Here is a 20,338-nt window from a genome sequence, read left to right as displayed (position 1 = left end):
TTGCCAGGCGTGTAGCCCCCCCCCCCCCCCCAACAAAAAAAGGACCAGAAGAACCCCCCAAAAAAGAGATGAAAAAAGGGGGAAAGAGAGAATTTTTGTTTGTCAAAGGAGAAAGAAAAAAATGAAAGAGCACTAAACAAAGATAGAAGGCGAGGTGCGAGAGCATGAGGAATAATGGGATAACAGCCAGGGGCAACCCCCCCCCCCCCAGACGCGGATCCAGGTTTCTTAGGGGTGGGGCCCTATTATTTTCTTTTGCTCCCGATCGCGCCGGTCGAAATGCGTTCAGTGGGGGAGGGGGGTATGGAGCACTAATTTTTTTTTTTTTTTGCTCCCGAAAATTTGAAAATCGCGCCGGCCGCAAATTCGCTCGGTGGGGAGGGGGGGGGGGTAGTGAGCACGTCTCGCGACCTGACGGATCACTTTTCTCTAACTTCTAACCAATCAGAAGGCCTCGTTTTTTTCCAGGAAGTGCAGGTGAACATTAATGCGCCAAATGTGGTTCTCAAATTGCAAAAGATTTCTACTCTTGGAGGGGGAACGAGTCAGTGGCGGATCCAGGGGGGGGGGGCGAGCCCGGCACCTCCCCCCCCCCCACGTTAATTTTACCTTTCTTGGGAGACGCCCCTGACGCTCAAGGGGGGGGGGGGGGGGTTGGGTAAAATTTTTCAAATTTTCGAGGACCAAAAACAAAATGTGCTCACTACCCCCCCCCCCCCCAACCCCCCAACTAAGCGAATTTTCAAATTTTCAGGAGCAAAAAAAAATAAAATTGGGCCCCCATCCCTAAGAAATCCTGGATCCGCGCCTAGTAGGAGCAGGCGCGCCGGAAACAGTTTGGGATTGGGGAAGAGGGGTAAACATTCCAGGGGCCTCACCTTCCAGGGGCAGTGGCGTAATGAGCAAAAACGTTTGGAAGGGAGGGGGGAGAAGAAAAATCTGCACTACCACCACTCGTACACGTTACATGTAGGCCCCGCGGAACATTTTTCAAAGGGGAGTATTAACGATCAGGTAGAGCTTAAATTTGCGTGGGGTCCAGGGCCTGAGCCCCGGCATGGGGTCGAGGGGTCGAGGGGCTGAGCCCCCGAAAGCTCAGGGTTTTTAGGCATTAAATTACGGTCAGATGAACATCCAGGGGCCCGCCTTCGGGCCCTTGGTGGGGTCCAGTGGGCAGAGCTCCCGGAAGCTCAGAGGTTTTAGGTATTTAATTACGGTCAGATGACCATCCAGGGGCCCAGGGGGCAGAGTCCCAGGAAGCTCAAAAGTTTTTAGATATTTAACTACGGTCAGATGATAATTTAATGTATAAAACCCCTGAGCTTCTTGGGCTCCACTGCGCGCCCCTGGACCCAACACAGTCCTGCCAGTATCACAAATAAGGTATAACAATATGCTCATCTGACGGTTATTTATTGCCCAAAACCCTTTAGCTTCCGGGGGCTCCGCCCAGTTAATTCGTGACCTGCCAGTGCCACAAATTAGGTATAAAATCATGCTCATCTGATAGTAATTTATTGCCCAAAACCCCTGAGCTTCTGGGGGCTCCGCCCCCTGGACCCCACGTCAATTCGTGACCTGCCAGTGTCACAAATTAGGTATAAAAATATGCTCATCTGACGGTTGTTTATTACCCAAAACTCCTGAGCTTCCGGGGGCTCCGCCCCCTGCACCCCACGTCAATTCGGGACCTGCCAGTGTCACAAATTAGGTATAAAAATATGCTCATCTGACGGTTGTTTATTGCCCGGACCCCTGAGCTTCCGGGGGCCCGCCCACTGCACCCCACGTCAATTCGTGACCTGCCAGTGTCACAAATTATAGGTATAAAAAAATATGCTCATCTGACGGTTGTTTATTGCCCGGACCCCTGAGCTTCCGGGGGCCCGCCCACTGCACCCCACGTCAACTCGTGACCTGCCAGTGTCACAAATTAGGTATAAAAAATATGCTCATCTGACGGTTGTTTATTGCCCGGACCCCTGAGCTTCCGGGGGCCCGCCCCCTGGACCCCACGCTAATTCGTGACCTGCCAGTGTCACAAAATATTAGGTATAAAATTATGCTCATCCGACGATTATTTGATGAATAAAACCCCATAGCCTCCGGGGGCTCCGTCTCCTGGACCCCACGCCAATTCGTGACCTGCCAGTGTCACAAATAAGGTATATAAGTATGCTCATCCGACGATGATTTGATGTATAAAATCCCTGGGCTGGAAAAAATACGTAAATTTTACCTATTTGGGAGATAGGCCCCCCCCCCCCTCCCTGGCGTCCAATGAGCGAAATATTGGCCGGCACGATTTTTCAGATTTCAGCACACTAAATTTCAAATTGATTTCAAATTTGGGCCCCCACCCCTAAGAAATCCTGGATCCGCGTCTGTAGAATTAACAACCACTGACCAATTTAAATTTCAAGATAGCAGTTTTGTTAGTTCCTCAATGGCCATGTTCCTTCAAACATCAAATTAGGGGGCTAGAAAACTTGTTTCATGATAATAGCAGTCAAAATACAACTTTTAGGTGATTTTGACTGGTTTTGAGACAGAAATTTGCTTATTAAATATATGCAAATTTATGACGTCATTAATAATTGAAGACAACAAAATAAATTAAAATGATTTTGTTTACCTGTTGTTGTATGATTTAAAAATAGTGTTTATTACTTTGATGGAGATTAGACCTATATCTGATGAGAAACAGGTTAAAGTGTAAGCACATAATTCACAAACCTTAAGAAAATGTACAATACACTGAAAACTGATATGTTTACATACAAAATAATGGAGAAAAAAACAATATCTACATGAGTTGATTGAATTTTTTTTGCAGGAAACATCAGATAACATATCAATGAACAATTTTACACCAAATTAGGGGGTTTGAAAACTTATTTCATGATAATAGCAGACAAAATACAACTTTCAGGTGATTTTGACATGTTTTGAGACAGAAATTTGCATATCAAAATATATGCAAATTTATGACGTCATTAGTAATTGAAGACAATAAAATAAAATAAAATAATTTTGTCTACCTATTGTTGTATAGTTTACAAAGATTGTTTATAAATTTGGTTGAGATTAGAGTTATATCTGCTGAGAAACAGGGCAAAATGTAAGCACATAATTCATAAACCCTAAGAAAGTGTGCAAAACACGAAAAACTGACATTTTTACATATTTTCAAATAAGGAGCAAAAAAACAGTGTCCAAATGAGTTTTTTTCTTGGGAACGTCTTTTTTCTGATATTATGGATCCCTATGAACAAAATGACACCCAAAAAGTAGGATCATAGGGGGGGGGTGCACGGTAGCCCCCTCTGGCCCACGGACTAATACGCCACAAGTGTCATTTCTGAAATTTGATTGAATGTTAAAATTAGCAGGATTTTGACTTTTTTATTTACGTAATTTTTGACATTTAATTGCCAGGGTAATAATTTATATCTAGCCTGATCTAGTCTTCCACGATCGAAGCCTAAATGTCACGCTATGCAAAAAAAAATCACTATTACAATCAGTACAGTGCATGTGAAACATAACCATAGTTAAAGAATAGAATAGAATAGAATAGAATAGAATAGAATTTATTGACTCATTCGACCCCCTTCTGGGGTATGAGAGTACAACACATGTACATGTCATGATAATGATACATAATAAAGAATACAAACATAGCTTAATAATACAAAGAATACAGAATACAACAAAACAACAATATAAAAGTATAACGATAAATAGGAATGATCTAAACCTAGCCTATGCTAAACATAAATACAATATTATACAATATGGCAAGCATACATGAAAAGTGGAAAATACCACATGAACAATCTAAATACAAACACAAAGAAAAAGAAAGATAAAAACAAAAAATAATTTTACAAATTTTGTTTTTGTTTAAATACATTATTGTCTTAACTAAAAAAAGAAATTATAAGTTTCATTTTTGTACATGTAAGTGAGTTGTGATTGGATTGTTAAGATATATGCAGACTAACAAAATACGCCATAATCGTCCATTGGACAAACAAAAACATAATGGAATATAATGTAATAAGACAAACAAAACAAAAAGTATACTAACAAAAAAAAAAAAAAAAAAAAATGAACAAAAGAACAAACAAACCATCAAAACTATACTTGACCTAAAGAAAGACTGTACTACAGATCAAGAATTGTTGGTTGCTTAATTAACCTACCACTTCGGGTTGTAACATTTCTTTTTATGGGCGACATTATGATTGGATTGTTCAGATTTACATGTATATAGACGAGCAAAATATGACATTATTATCCTTAAGAAGAGTATTAATTTCTTCAGCTGTCCTATACCGGAACATGAAAATAAATTCAACATGTGTGATGTGCAAGGGCGTTTAACTATTACTTTGTGACCTAAATATAACTCTCTTTCCTTTCTGAAAAAAGGGCATACAAAAACATAATGGAATTCATCACCAGACTCATGCATATCACAACATGGGCATTCAATACTAATTTCATTAACAGCTTCTTTGAATCTGTTATTATTAATTGGTAAACGGTGTGACCTACATCTAAAACGGCTCAGTGTTATTCTATCTTTTTTACTCAGCAAAACTAAATACCTTTCAAAGAGACAATCCTCTTTAAAGATCCTATAATTTAGGCACACACTGTTTGTCCAAATTGTTGCCATCACATCTTGTTTTGAAATATCGTTTAATCTCAACTTCAGAGTGCTCAGTATCCAACTATTGCTAAATCCTTCCCCTTGCTTTAGCCAAACAATACCAAGACCAGCATGGTTCAATATTTTTTCAATACAAGATAACCACTTGAAAGAAGTAGACATATCTACATTCTGACTAATTAACCTTTGCAAAAAATAAAATTTGACTGAATATTTAGAGGGAGAACCTTTTACTATTCTTAACCAGAAACTAACCATTCGATGTTTGATACTGTTAGCTAGCCATGCCCTCCCAGTTTCTCCATATATCATACAATCTGGTGTAAATTTATTTACACATAACGCTGACCTGAGAAATTTTCTATGGAATATTTCAATTTGACTCAGATCTTCATATCCCCACACTTCGCATCCATAAATGAGTATTGGTAATACAAGTTGGTCAAACAATTCACATTGAATATCCAGTGGCAGTTTGAGTCTTTGAACCTTTAATGACATAGAGAAGAGGGCTTAAAAGACCCTTGCTTACATTAGTTTTTATCACCTGACGAAGTGTTGCAGATAGCGCACGAAACGTCGTGATCTTTTAGATTCCTTATTGACCACATTGCGAGACAGACGAATATCACTAGCGATATTATTTTCGATACTACATCCGCAATGAGTAATATATTTAGCACAACCATAGTTCACAATTTAAAATACAGATGCGTTTCTAACTTGATTATGATTGTATTTCGTGAGGTGTTATATAAAACAGCAATGAGGTGAGGAATTCAAAGGATTAGATGAACTCCAAACATGATCACAATTACACCTTTACAGAGGCAGAGGTCGCCTGAAAATCCCTTTTGCTCCCTTTCTCAAAGATACCTTAGGATAAAATCCAAGATGGCAGCGCCCATGGTTTGCAACCACCGTGGACATTTTTTGAAGATATTACATCTTTTGCATGGCAGACCACCATTCAGCAGAGCATTTTGTGACTCGTTTATTGCTAAGAGTGTCAAAGATTTGATCGGTGTTGTGGAAAACGTCGGAAAAGATTTTGAAGCAAAGGTAAGTGAACATGCATCAAAGTTTATCGTCGCGACGGCCGTCATGCCAGGGCTTACGTTCCAGCACAAAGCCAGCACAGTTTCTCGGTAATGCGCTGGGGCAGTCGGTCATCCCTTTCCGTTGTACTATTTAGAAGGAGAAGGAGGGGCTGGCCCTGGCCTGGGGGCAGCCAACTTGGCCAAGCCAAGATCAAGAGCCACCAAACGCAAGCAGTGCAAGGGAGTTTAAAGCAAGGGTGGGACCGAGGCGAGGGAGGGAGGGGAGGGGGGGTGGATGCGATGAAGGGATCGTTTAACAATGTTAATTCTTGAGATACACGTGTGAAGTTATCTACCGTAATGTCTCAGATCCTCATTACGGTAGATAACTTCACACAGGCACGCGCCTGCCCGCAACCCACCATCGGTATGCACTTGGTACTTGGTTGTTGTTCCTCCAAAAGATTCCTAGTGGAATTTAAACTTGTATTGTGCAGCGGTTTGACGTGAAATCTGTGAAAAAGTGTAAATTAATATCAATGTTTTTCCGAAAAATACTCCAAAAAATAACAAGGAAATTGACACGAAACAGGTAATAAACATAACAACTTTTAACTCATGATCTTTATTTGGACATTTAATAAATATTTACTTCATGTTGGGTATGTTTTAGTAGGGTATGGCCACGCCAGAGTTACGGGTAAAATTTTGGATAGATCATAGGCCTCTGAACAAGCGCCGCATTTTCTACTTCTTGGCCTAAGTGGTAGGCCTATAATGATTATATTATTAGACTATTATCTGTATCCATATGTTTTGGACAGCGAAATGTCCTCTTCAGACACATCCACGCTAACTTTGCGATGATAGAAGCGCATTGCGTGTGGAAACTGGAAAGACTTATCTATTTTGTTTAAGTTTAACTTTAAATGTTTACAGGGATGGGCTATTAACAATTGAAGAAGGAAGGTTGTTTCTAATTCCAGTCCCTAACAAGTAACAGTATTAACAAAGAATGAGTCCTGGAATACCCTGGCCCCTATGCCTGACTGGAGAAACTTCTGGTCATTCCCTTTAGTAGCTCTTGGGTTACGTTGAATAAATTCATCCAAATGGATATTAACTAAGCCATTCTTTATCTTAGATGATGTTTGAAGGTTTTTTTTTCGGACAGGTTGACTGTCTTCACTCCTGAAGACGGACAGTCAACCTGTCCGAAACGTCGAGTCTACTCTCCTGCTCCTGCTCTGCAACTCTACTCGCCGACTCAAGCCAGCTTCTCTCATCTACTCAACTCTCCAACTCAATCCAGTCTTCTACTCAAACCTCTCATCCTGTCTACAACTTTCTGGTTTACAGTCCTTTTCAGGACTATACTCACTTCCGAAAGATACTCTTCCTTCCAACCTCCACTTTCTCGCCTTTCCATTTCACTTCTATTTCTATCCACTTTCCTTAGTCCTTCTAGGACTTTACACATGGTGTACCGTAAACCTCTTCCGCGATTATTCTTTATCTTATATAACATGGAAAGTCTTTGATTCCTCCTTCGTGTCTGAAGGAAAGGGATTCCCAGCCAAGATATTTCAGGGCCTTGGTAAAAGTGCCCTCTTCCCTCCGGTAGTTATTAGTACACAATATTGCTTATCAATATCATCTTCTCATTATCATTAGTATTCTCATCATTATTGACATTATCATGACATTGGAGTAACTTTAACTTACAGTGTAGTTTAGATTCTTTAGAAAGTTGTTATCATTATTAATATGAATTATTATTATTTATTTTTGAAATACTATTAATGTTATTATTTTACTTATCGTTATCATTATTATTTAACCAACATTGGGTAAATAATTTACCCAAAATGAGATAGAAATAATTCAAATAACTGATACTGATACTAGGTCTCAATCTAGACTCTGTGAATTGTACTAAATAGTAGAGGAGTTTTCAATTAAAAATAATGGCGGTGCAAATAATGACCGATATTTCGATAGTGATATGATACTATCTCAAATCTAGGCCATATATTTGTCCCAATTGTTCTTTCTTTAATTAATACAATTACACTTACTACTTCGTTTTTATAATATAAGACCAAAAAGTAAAAGACAATAACTTGCATACAATGTGCCACACTGTAGCAAGATGAGACCGCTCAGACTGGCTGTCCTGACTTTGGGGGTAGCAGTCGTCTGCAGTGTCTTTGCTATAATGCTAAAGCGTTTGATGAAATTTTAGAAATCAATAATGGATTTTTATTCAGTTGTGAACATGGTAAATAAAAATGGCACAGCAAAAATAGTGTGTTAGTCCTTGCCATTCTAATTGAGGATGGTAATGCTCAGCTCTTCTTCTTCTTCTTCTTCCAGTGCAAGTACAGTCCTCTGGGTAATAATACACAAAAGTCCTTATGAATTTGCCAACACTGAGTTGCCAACTAAGGATCTTCTTTTTGGGTCATTTAAGAGTATTCTGTCTACTGTATTTTATTGCAGGCATGGATCAGAGGTTTGAGACAACACAAAGGAGTTACATTTCTGGATGTTAATGATGGTTCATGTGCTCAGGATCTACAAGTTGTAGTCAAACCCCAAACTGTCCATAATAACAGGCAAGTGATATTAAGACAGATAAAAGCAGAGACTGATTCAGTTGCTATGGATTCTGGGAGCACTGTAGTGCTTTGTCCACCATGGCTGGACTGGGGGCATCCAATAGCCTTACAAGCAATGATACTGGATGATACAATGTCTTATCTAATCAGACAGGTCCATGGCCATCCCTGAACTAAAGCAGGAATATTTTAATTGTTATTTAGCATACTTGATGGCCCCCAGTAATAGCGGTTGATACTTTCATATTCAAGTCTTTAAATCAGTGTATAATGGTTTATCAACTTCAATGTAGATATGGACAGGTCATAAGTGTTAATGCTTGCCAGCTTCATGTATCCTTAGCTGGGTATTTTATTTAAAGTTGTCTCTGGCAACCCAGGAGTATTGATGGGACCTTGTATATGTGTATGACTTAGTTCTGGTAACACTCCACCTAAAATAGTAGCTGGAGTATATGTGAGTAAATCAGTAAAAACAAAACAAACAAAAAAGGCATTAAGTCGGTCATTATTTATAAACGTTCATAGAGATGTTGTTGACATTTGTTTTATTAGAAAAATGTGTTATAAAATAGGGTAATTTTTTTAATTATAAGTGAAGTCTTGGGCTGCTACTGTTTACACAAACAAAAGCTTGTGATTACTAATTGATGATAATCATGATTGTAATAAAAAAGTAATGTCCAATACAATTGTTTCACTTTAAAAAAATATTAGATTGCATTGTTTTCACAGTATTCAAGCCTTTTTTCCTTCATGTTTAATTACATACAGTGAATTTACATTTGGTGGTGCTATAGAGGTCAAAGGTCAGATTGTGAAGAGTCAATCTAAAGGTCAACCAATCGAACTGCTTGCATCTTCCATTCATGTTACAGGGGCATGTGAAGCAGAGGTGAGAATTCTTCTTTTTCTTGTGTTTCATTGTATTTCTTTAGTGTAGAAAGATGGTACAGTACTTGTAAATGTGATTGACAATAAGTATTTGTAATGATTATTGAACCAAACTCCACATAACTAATATCATCAAGGTGTAATGAATAGGAAATTTAAGAACATCTGCATTTGATAATTATTCTTAAAATCTTGTGGTAAACGCTTCCTTAATGAAAGGTCCAGCATTTGCAAATTACTGACCTCGCCCCCCCCCCCCACCCTCCATGAAATTTTAATTTTAGGAACATCATGCAAAATAGAAGTAGATTATCTTAATCATGTGAGAGGACTGTAAGGCAACAAATTAGCTATGTCTTCCAGCAAATGTACGATGAACCCATTCTAACAAATGAAACAATGAATTCCTCCCTCTCTCCTCTCCGTGCAGGCTTACCCCTTCAAAGCCAAGGTGAGGCATCCCCTGAAGTACACAAGACAATATCCCCATCTGAGATCCCGCACACCCATCAATGGTGCCCTCATGAGGGTACGAAGCTCCGCAACCCTTGCTGTTCACAACTTCTTTCAAGATGAGGGATACGTCAATGTCCATACACCGGTGTTGACCTCCAGTGACTGTGAAGGAGGAGGAAACCTTTTCAGAGTTCAAGTAAGTCTTTGGAGTCTTTAGATAACTCATATTATTATTATTTTGGTGGGGGGAGGGATTAATCAAAAAGGTCCTTGTGATTTTTTTCTACCTTCATGACGATAAAAGACATAGCCAAACTTAATTGTACAAAAACATAATTATTAAGTTGTACAATCATAATAGAGCTATTATGGTCCCAAAATCAAAAAATACATTCAATGAGCTTCCTCTAAAAGGAAAAACTATGCATTTTTTTTCATCTCTTCGACGGTACAAAGTACATATGAAATCAACTTGTTTTTTTTTTTTAATATTGAAACTTTTAAAATCAGTTATTTGAAGAAAAATTGTAAGGTATACAAAATTTTAGGCTTGAAATATCATTACTGTGATCCTTGTATCTTGCCTTGTATTAAATCTGAGTTAGACTTTGGTACTGTAACAATAATAACAATGGTATTGATATGGTTTTATTAATGCAGGTTACCATTGTCAGTATTGATACCATTCCTTCTGAGCGTATTATTCTGTTATGGAATTGATTCTAACAAGAAGTTATCGCAGAGCAAGTACTAACTACTTCACTTGTCATTTCAAGCCTTCAGATGATGAGAAAGACGATGATGATCATTTCTTTGGAACTCCTGTCTACCTCTTAGTGTCTGGACAACTCCAGCTGGAAACGATAGCATGGTATGGGTCAAGTCACCTATCTAGCTTAAGGCTTGCTCAGATATGGCCTGGTGAACCAGGTTTTTTTACGAGTAAATGAATTGTAATTGCACGCGAGAAGGAACCTGCATGTATTCACTGAGCTCTGTGTTGTTAGACTCAGAAATGTGACGCATGTTACACTTTACGTCATCATGAATAAACCGCTGCAGTTTTGCTGTGTAATATCTGAACAAGCCTTAACCAGTTACCACAACAAGAAAATGATCCCATATCATTTGATGGATGTCTCATAGGCCTGCAATTTTATGGAATGGTTTAATTAATATGATCATACTATAACAAACCAAAAAATGATTACGAAACAAGGTTTGCTACACATTATTCCCAAAAAAGATTTTGCGTATACATGGTTTCTATCATTAAATTACTTTTTTTATTTAACAGTTGTTTGTTTGTTTGATCATGATATGCACATTAACAAAATTTCAGACAAATAGTACATTCATTTCAAAATGTTACACTGTTTACCGCGTTTCATCATAGTACAATAAAATATTACACTTTATCTGCACTTACTGTTTGAGATATTCCTTTATTCCTTGCTCCATTGAGGACTGGAACTCCTGTCTTGTAAAGAGTTGCGATTAATTGCAACTTATGTGTGATTAACATCAATCGCAACTATGTAAGAGAAAGGAGGCTGTAAACTTGCGATTAATTTACATCATTCGCAACTCTTTACAAGACGGGGCCCTAGAGTACAGCAGACTATAATGCATTCAAACTCCAAGCAACGTTCAACTTCTTTTGAAACTGCAATAAAAGCAACTAGGACTAACTGAACAAAAATGGGCACTCCCCACCCTTCTTCCTTGATTCCCCATTGGACGTTGAGAATTATCGTCGAGAAGAACACATTCTATTTCAAGTAGTCACATTATAGATGGAACGAATTCGTTGAGCATGATGCAGTTCAGCATCATATACTTCACCTCTACTAACATTTATCCTTTATATATCAAATAATTCATAATATTATCCCTGTTTTTCTTTACACTTGCCCCTAGTTCCCATACTAAGGCCTACACGTTTGGCCCCACCTTCAGGGCAGAGAACTCAAGGACAAGACGTCACTTAGCAGAGTTCTACATGGTCGAGGGAGAGATTGCTTTCACTAAATCATTACAGGATGTAACTGAGGTAATCTTCCCCATTCTTTGTCATTTTCTTTATTTTTATTTTTTGGTTCAGGTCATCTAGGCATTGTTTCACAAAACCTTCATAAGTAGAAGTTTACAGACATCCCATTGAAACACTCTTAAAGTTTGATACACGCATTACAATGTGTTGTCGGCGAACATATGCTTATGATGGTTTCGTGAAACACTGCCCTGTATTCTTTTTTAGTCTTGCCATTACTGTCAATCCCAAGTTTTTAAGTGACGTGAAACATTCATAAATTGTAAACGACAGTCATTTTCGTGGCAACAAACTTTTTGTGTAGTGCACATTAATTCTTTTTTTGGTTTCAATATTTTGTGATTCAATTTTTTTGTGGCATGAGACACCAGTCATGAAAATTATTGAACATATCATGCATGAAATATTCTGGTTTTGCAGTATGCTTCTCACAGATTCTGGCATAAAAGCAAAGAACTTGGCATTGTAATAACAATTTAATCACAATTATTGATGATGTTATACTGTATGATGTTATTTCAGAGCTTTACTACAATGATATAGGTGGCACTTGACCCAGTTACTCTGTAGTAATCCACATTGCCCTTTCCATTCATAGCTGGAGCTTTACACTCTCTAGATGAAACTAATTATCATAATCTTGTTCTTCTGAATGCTGTTAAGTTGTTAGGACCTTCATACATATGGTAAACAATTGCAAGAAATGTGAAGATTTCTACACCTATGAAATTAACTCCTTTTCTTTTGCCTTTATTCTCTAAAGGCTGATGTTGGAACACAGAACATTTGATGTAAGTTAGTTTTTTTAGAATGATATGATGCTTTTGAAGGGAGAGATGATAGCGAGAGTGATTCATTAGTTAAATTTGGTTCTAGGACACCTATCCCCTGGACATCCATCCCCCGGATAACCACCCCCAGTCAACTACCCCCTAGGACAACTTACCCCTAGGACAACTACCTCCTAGGGCAACCACCTTCTAGGACGACTACCCCCCCCTCCCCCCCCCCCAGGACAGCTACCCCCGGACAACTACCCCCCAGACAACAACCCCTAGGACAAATACCCCCCGACAAATACCCCCCGACAAATACCCCCCCCCCCCCCCTAGGATAGTCCTGGAAGGTAGTTGTCCTAGGGGGTATTTGACTGGGGGTGGTTATCCGGGGAGGGGGGGGGAGATGTTGTTCAGGGAGTAGGTGTCCGGATACCATTAAATTTATCTACATGGAACGGATACTATTCTTTTACTTCTATGAAATGAAAATGATTTGAAAACCACAATGTAACAATGTTTTTTCTAGGTAATGGAACAATTTGTGAAATCTGTTGCCAGTGCTGTGTATACCAAGTGCTCAGAAGATGTTCAGTTCATCAGTGAACGAACCATGGAAGGCACCAGAAACATGGTAAGTTGTAGTTTAGCAGATCTTCTTTAGCAGAAACTTATCAACTTAACGTTGAGTGGAGTACTGGTCATGTGATCACATTCTGAAAGGAATGGATGCGATTTGAATTGCTTGATTATGTAGTACAGGTACATAGAAATTGATGTATACTGAGAACTTTTGAAAAGATCAAAATTGCATAGATTTTTATCAATCTTGCTGCAAATTACGTGCACTGCCGCAGAAATTGGTATATGGGACTACACAAAGATCTCTGTTAAAAACTAATCATTTATTTATTCCCATAGTTTGCATATGAGGGCATGTTAACTGCAATTCTATCAGGGGACATGGTATTCTTCTAAATGTGATCTACGAAGAATGCGAAAGCTCGCAAATTATCGTTTATCTTTACCAAAACTCATCCTCAACCTGTCTGTCGACAGATGAGCGATCCATATGAATATGTGTAGGTAGGGTGAATGTGGTGAAATGTATAAGTCCAGGGAGGTGTTTAACAAAGATCCTAAATCGAAATAAACTCTAAGTTGGACCTCAACATTATGGATAGCCATTTGTAGCCTTAAAATTAAATATATTCAAAAGCAAAAATTCAAGTATTTTTGACTTTTTATAAATTCCACATCCAGAACATGAAATCTCTTTGATATTTGAAAATATGAATGATTTGAATCAACCTTGTATGCCTTTTAAAATAACTTATATGAAATATTTCATAGATGCTAATGGCTATCCATAATTGTTAAGTCCAACTTAAAGATAAGTTCAACTTAGGATCTTTGTGAAACACCCCCCCCCCCCCCCTGAGTGTGCAATAAGCCACGTAAGAGAGAGCATGTGTAGCATGGTTGCTACTTGTTCATGTAGCCGTCCTTGTCCATAGAGAATTCATATTCTGCTTTTTCACTTTGCAGGAAGAAGTACAAACTGCATTGCAGAAACCATTTATGACGTAAGTGTAAAGAATTTGAATATTGTAGTTTAAGAGAATTTGAATGTAAAATAAAGCATTTGAATTTAGCATACAGATTTTAAATTTGAAGTTAGCCACCTCTCTCATCACCCTCTACATCATATTTTATTATAAAAGCATTATCATGAAATGTCAATTTAAGAAATGATATGACATGAATCACGTCATTTAGAGGTGTTTTGGTCTAGTGAATAAGTCTGTGCACTGTGAACCTGAAGGTACAGGGTTCGAATCCCTGCTACATCACTAACGTCCTTTGGCGAGACAGTGATCTACATTTGCCCCACTCGACCCTGGTGAGGTAAATGGGTACCTGGCAGAAATTCATTCCTTAACATGCTAGAGTGCTCTAAGACAAGCCATGCTGAAATCCGGATGAAATAATTGTTGACCGCTAGGCATGTCAAGTCTGACAGATATGAGCGCTATACAAGAACCCACTTATATTATAACTTTTATCATTATATTTTTTGTCATGACATTTCATGATAATGTGACATGTACATAAATATGACAGATTGTAGATCGTAATTAATGTCTAGGTCAATAGGGCAGTATGTTAGATTTGGATAGATATTTTTATGATTGGAAGAGTACACGAAAAGCTCTTTATTCATGAGAAGATTTTTGTTCATATTACTGAGCATAGCTTCATGATTTACAACAAACTGCATAACAGTTTTTGTCATCTATTCCCTCGTCCTCTTGTCTTAAAACCATCTCTCTCTACCTTTATCTTCCTCTTTCTTTCTCTCTCTCTCCCTCTCTCTCCCTCCCTCCCCCTCTCTCTCTCCCTTCCTTTCTATCTCTTTCTCTCTCTCTCTCTCTCTCTCTCTCTCTCTCTCTCTCTCTCTCTCCCCCTCCTCTCTCTCTCTCTATCTCTCCCCCTCTCTATCGCTCTCTCTCTCATTTTCTTTGTTATAGACTGCCCTATACAGAAGCCATCTCAATATTGGAAAGACATAAAGATCAATTTGAATTCACGCCATCAGTAAGTATAATTACACAATCAAACCTGTCCCAGCGGACATCTCTCTATAAAGACCACCTTTGTAATATCATCAATGTATTTTGTCTCCCTCAAGAAAGAAAATTGTGTGTTGTTGAACCTGTCTACAGAGGCCACCTGTCAATAGTGGCAGTTTTTTCTGATGCCCTTGGGTAACCTTAATAGACAGGTCGACTGTACGATATGATCAGGTTGCTTTCTAGTCCTTTATATCGCTTCATAACAGTGGACTATTTTTTTCTTTCTTTCTTTATAGCTTTAAAATCTGCCTCTGACTCATTCTTCCAGTCTGTCGCTAGATTTCTCAGTTCTTGTTGTAACATATTTTCTTAACTTTTTATTCTTCCATTTCCCCCTCTCTCTCTATTTGCTCACATGCCTATAATTCAAATGAATAATCTTGGTTTTAGTGCTTCTTCAAAGCAAAGCAATTGTCAACCATCATCTCTTCTTCATTACATTTTTCTCCTTGTCAGTGGGGCATTGACCTGCATTCTGAACATGAAACCTTCTTAGTTCATCACTGTGGAAACATCCCAGTCTTTGTAGTAGACTATCCCAAAGACATTAAACCCTTCTATGCCAGGCAGAATGGCGATGATAAAACGGTAAGTACACTGTGAAAGCATTCCGTTTCACAAACATCCTAAGTCGAACTGAACTGTAAGTTGGACTTAAAAACATTATGGAGAGCCATTTGTAGCCTTAAAATAAAATATATTCAAAGGCAAAAAATCAAGTATTTTAGACTTTTCATAAATTCCACATCAAGAACATGAAATCTCCTTGATAATAGAAATTATGAATGATTTGAATCAACATTTTATGCCTTTTTAAATAACTTTTACAAAATATTTTCAGAGATGCTAACGGCTTTCCATAATTGTTAAGTCCAATTAACGCGCTCATCCCGTGCAGGGCTCCAGTTTCCAGTGGGACGTGTTCATCCCACATTTGAACACGTCCCGATGAACACGTCCCACTGGAAACTGGAGCCCTGCACGGGATGAGCGCGTTAATTGGACTTAACAATTATGGAAAGCCGTTAGCATCTTTGAAAATATTTTGTTCTTTTATGATGCAGTACGCTTCACGTTTCTGTATCTTATAACACAGAGCGCAGTGAATATGCGCAAGTCCTTTGCTGCATGCATTTCCCATTCATTAACACGTAAATGAAAGCTGTGGCTTTTTGCGGAGGTTTACCACACCATATCTGAACGAGCCTTCAGGGATATTAACCCTACTATTGTAAGAATAATATTTATTAATTTTGTTATTATTTTACCGAGTGAGCTCATGGAAAGGTTGGGTCTGGAAACTGTGGTGGAAGTGGTAAAATATATATTGATTGAGATGGATGGGTCTGTGTAACATTGCATTCTTTGTGGTAGACTACCATAGGATATTCAACCGTTTTACATGAATGCTAAAAAGAAAGGCAGTGATAAAACAGTGAGGACATTCATTTTAAGGAGAAAGGACAAAAAGTAAATGATCTAGAAGTGATTATGAACTGTTGGTCACAGGTATTTCCAATTTCTTGTAAATAGAGTAGGTTATGCATTATAATCATGATTGGATGTCTTTCTTACCCCAAAATGATAGAAAATAAAAATTAATTTTGCAATATCATGATGATATTGAAAATAGGTTCTTAGGGTTCATCTTTGTTGACCTTGCTTTTAGCAAAGGAAATTTGTGATATTTATTAAGGATACAATATACATATAGACATACATGGTTATACATTCATATGAAGGAGGCAAAGTCAATTGGGGTATAGACATAACATGCATTGAAAAACAAAATATGAAAAGTCATATATCTCTCTTCAAAATTGCCTTCTCTATGCATTTTTTATAGAAAACTGATAGAGTTATCATGAATGTCGAAGATGGTTTATGTTTTACTCTAACAGGCAGCAGCTGTAGATCTGTTAGTACCGAGGATAGGAGAGCTGATAGGTGGTAGTTTAAGGGAGGAACGCCTAGATGTACTCCAGCGTAGAATACAACACTCAGGACTACAGGATGATTACCAATGGTATGTAGAACCTTTTTGCTGGTTCCAGTATTAATCAAAATAGGAAAAAAAAAACAGATATATGTAGATCAGTAGATTGAATGAAAGTGTCCTATATTAAACAAGGTTTGTTGTGACAAATATAGATAAAAACAATTATATTTGCTTATATGGCGCCTAACACTTACTTTATCAGAAGTGTCTAAGCGCTCTACAATAATGCAGCATAATTACTCTGGCTTTGGTAGAGCAGCTGTCATGCGCTTTGCGTTTCAAGGAATAAATTCCTACCAGGTCCCCATTTACTTCACCTGGGTGGAGTGTGGCAAATGTAGATCAATGTCTTGGCAAAGGACCAGAGATAGCAAGGTTGTGTTTCCACTGTTCAGAGCCAGAATGGCATTAACTCTGTGTATGAGTAAACACCCTTCTCGTTCCATACGGAACATCTGCTGATATTTTATTGTTTATATGACACATTCTTCAATGTTTTGTGTAGTGCTTTGGATTTTGAGTTGACCTCCTTTATAAAAATAGAGAGCAAATGAAATTAAGAGATATACAGTCAAACCTGTCTATAGCAACAACCCACGAGAAACACAAACGGTTTTTGTAGACAAGTGGTCTTTGTAGACAGGTTCCTTAAGTACATGTTTCCATGAGAAACCATTTTCAAGGGACAAACAATGTGGTCTTTGTAGACATGTCGTCATTAAAGCAGGTTTGACTTAATTAGGAGGAGATATTATATTATTTTCCCTTTTACTTTGACAGGTATCTAGATTTAAGGCGATTTGGAACTGTTCCCCACGGTGGTTTCGGACTTGGCTTTGAGCGTCTGCTACAATTCTTGCTTGGCGTGGACCACATACGAGACGTCATTCCCTTTCCACGATTCCCCGGCTCTTGTCTTCTCTGATGGTGGTAGTACGCACAAGTTAAACTGGTATCTTGGGCCATATTCAATTCAGAATGGGGATTAATTCAGTATTTTACTTAGTATGTGGCTTAGCTCAGTAAAACGTTTTTCATGTATTCAGATCACATCTAAGTACTATACTTTAGAAAGCCGGCTTTAGGCAAAATACAGATTGCCCAAGCATTGTGACGTCACATAGTTATTCCAAAGTAATGTGCAATTAACTAAATAATTGTGTATAGAAACCACGGACCTGCCAATCAAGGCCTCCAAAATAATATGCTCAAGTCTGCTTGATGGCCGTCTTCAGTTTAAGGTACGATACTCAGCCAAAAGCTTTAACCGAATACCAAAGTTGGCTAAGTATTTGAGCTAAGCTGAAAACTTAGTAAAAAACTATATTTTGAAGATAATCAGTGAATTAAATACTGGCCCAGAATCTTAACAGAACCAAGCAGAATACCAATGAACTGGCCTGAGTCAGACTACTAGCTATATTGGAATGTTTGAAACACATGTCTAGCTTAATGACTAAACTGCATGGGGCAAGGGTACTGAAAGCTTTCTTTCCCTTTTTGAATAAGGAAAGTGATGTGTATGTAGTGCATGAGAATCCTTTGCAAATATTGAGGCATCATCTAATTTCATGAAAGTTTGAATATCATTGTTTTGTCAAGGCTTTCCCCTCAAAGATTCAGTTTTAGGCTCAGATAGTGTCAAGTTTCAACAGAATTTGAGGAAACACTTTTATTTATTATCCATACAATGTGAAATGTATGCCACAAATTATAGCCTTCTAAATACCTCCTTGAAATTGATCATGAGAGGAGAATGTAAACCACAAAGATTTATTCTGAAATGCTTGTGTATTTGAAAAATGACAAATTTGGTACTAAAAGTGCTAAAAACACTGTACTGATTGTAATACTAGTAATCGATTTAAAGGCAGGACAAAATGTCTACCTTGTCATTTTGAACAAGAAAGATGGGTAATTTACTTTAAAAACACATACTTCTGCTTGAAATTTCATAGAAGGAATATAAGCAAGACTGACCCATTTCTGCAAACCTGTTATGTTTTATAACAAGTAAGCCATCAGAATAAAATATAATGAGATTTGTTATGCCAAGAGAATAATTATGTGAAGTCTTCTTAAGACGTTTCTATGGCACATAGATTAAAATATATGTATAAAATATGATTTTCAGTGTATTTCAGCATTTTGTCCTAAATGTTTGATGCTTTTGAGATGAATTACATGACAAAGAGATACAAATGATAGGACAAAGATATATACAGATGCTGAATAGGGAGAGAGACAGAGAGAGAGAGAGATACATAGAGAGAGGGAGGTGGAGAGAAAGAAAAAAACATATAGAGGAAGAGACAAAGAGAGAGGTAGAGGGAGAAATAGAAAGAAACATTATATAGGTCAGGAAGAGACATAGAGAGATATGGAGAGCGAGAAAGAGAGAAAGAAAGACATTTAAACAGGGATCGAGCAAGAGAGACAGAGAGGGAGAGAAAGAAAGAAATATATATGGGGAGAGAGCAATCTGATGCAGCTTGACCTTTCGTGTATTATATTCTTGAATTAATTACTATATCCATACGTCAGCCTTGCTAACCAATTTGCATGGCTGACTAATACGCATTTTAACCAGGTGACTCTAGGTATTGGTGCTAACGTATTTGTATACAAATGTCCTCATTCCATTGTGTTAAAATTAAATTAAATCTAAGTTACATCTCTCCCTGCTGCCTCGATCTACTGCTACAGTTTCATCTACTTATCAGGAACCTATAATATACAAGCACCGCTTTTTCAATATAGGTTCCTCACATTTTACTTAATCTGACATGTGGATTGAGTATCATTGTAACGTACATGTATGTCTTCTATTTCATATGTCTATCTTTATTTTCGGTAAAATATGGAGGGGAAAACTTGAAATGCAGGAAAACCCCATGTTTTTAAAAGCTAGGATATCAAAATTCACAACGATGGGTGGAATAACCCCCTCCCACCCCCTCTCCTTTTTGGTTGCTTCGCTACCTAGCTCGCGGGGTCACATTATAATGATGCCGTCCAATTTTATATTATGTAGCACCCTCTTGAAAAACTCCTGCGTACGCCATTGGACACACTATTATTTTCAAGTACACGCGTGTACAACAGTTTAAAATACCGAATCACAGGATTATTATCAATCAATCTATTTTGTTTCTAATCATGGCCATCCGTCCCGGGACAAT

At 38.0% G+C, this 20,338-nt stretch overlaps 1 protein-coding gene across 2 annotated transcripts; it reads left to right on the top strand.

Annotated features, from left to right (window-relative positions):
- The first annotated feature begins 5,348 nt into the window (after positions 1–5,348).
- On the top strand, positions 5,349–19,283 carry LOC579372 (probable asparagine--tRNA ligase, mitochondrial). 2 transcript variants are annotated; one of them, XM_030981158.1, is made up of 12 exons: positions 5,351–5,743; positions 8,224–8,339; positions 9,117–9,237; positions 9,667–9,888; positions 10,469–10,563; positions 11,613–11,745; positions 13,051–13,155; positions 14,070–14,107; positions 15,053–15,119; positions 15,614–15,745; positions 17,059–17,183; positions 17,937–19,283. In XM_030981158.1, exons 1-12 carry the CDS (start codon positions 5,486–5,488, stop codon positions 18,079–18,081), a joined length of 1,557 nt encoding a protein of 518 aa, XP_030837018.1. In that variant the 5' UTR covers positions 5,351–5,485; the 3' UTR covers positions 18,082–19,283. The 2 variants fall into 2 exon arrangements, with proteins under 2 accessions (XP_030837019.1, XP_030837018.1); XM_030981159.1 differs by lacking the exons at positions 14,070–14,107; positions 15,053–15,119 and having other exon boundaries at positions 5,349–5,743.
- Positions 19,284–20,338: the final 1,055 nt, after the last annotated feature.

This window comes from Strongylocentrotus purpuratus, unplaced genomic scaffold, assembly GCF_000002235.5.
Source record: "Strongylocentrotus purpuratus isolate Spur 01 unplaced genomic scaffold, Spur_5.0 spur5_scaffold_11, whole genome shotgun sequence".
NCBI classification, from domain to species: Eukaryota; Metazoa; Echinodermata; class Echinoidea; order Camarodonta; family Strongylocentrotidae; genus Strongylocentrotus; species Strongylocentrotus purpuratus.
The sequence above is the reverse complement of the archived record's forward strand: the minus strand, read 5'-3'. Positions and strand labels throughout refer to the sequence as shown.

What these genes read in the sequence shown, in the direction of transcription:
- LOC579372 (XM_030981158.1), top strand. Translation starts at nt 5,486, where the DNA reads ATGATCACAATTACACCTTTACAGAGGCAGAGGTCGCCTGAAAATCCC. An exon ending in CAAACTGTCCATAATAACAG is followed by an intron (nt 8,340 to 9,116) that starts GCAAGTGATATT and finishes AATTACATACAG; the next exon opens with TGAATTTACATTTGGTGGTG. An exon ending in AATTTGAATTCACGCCATCA is followed by an intron (nt 15,120 to 15,613) that starts GTAAGTATAATT and finishes TCTCCTTGTCAG; the next exon opens with TGGGGCATTGACCTGCATTC.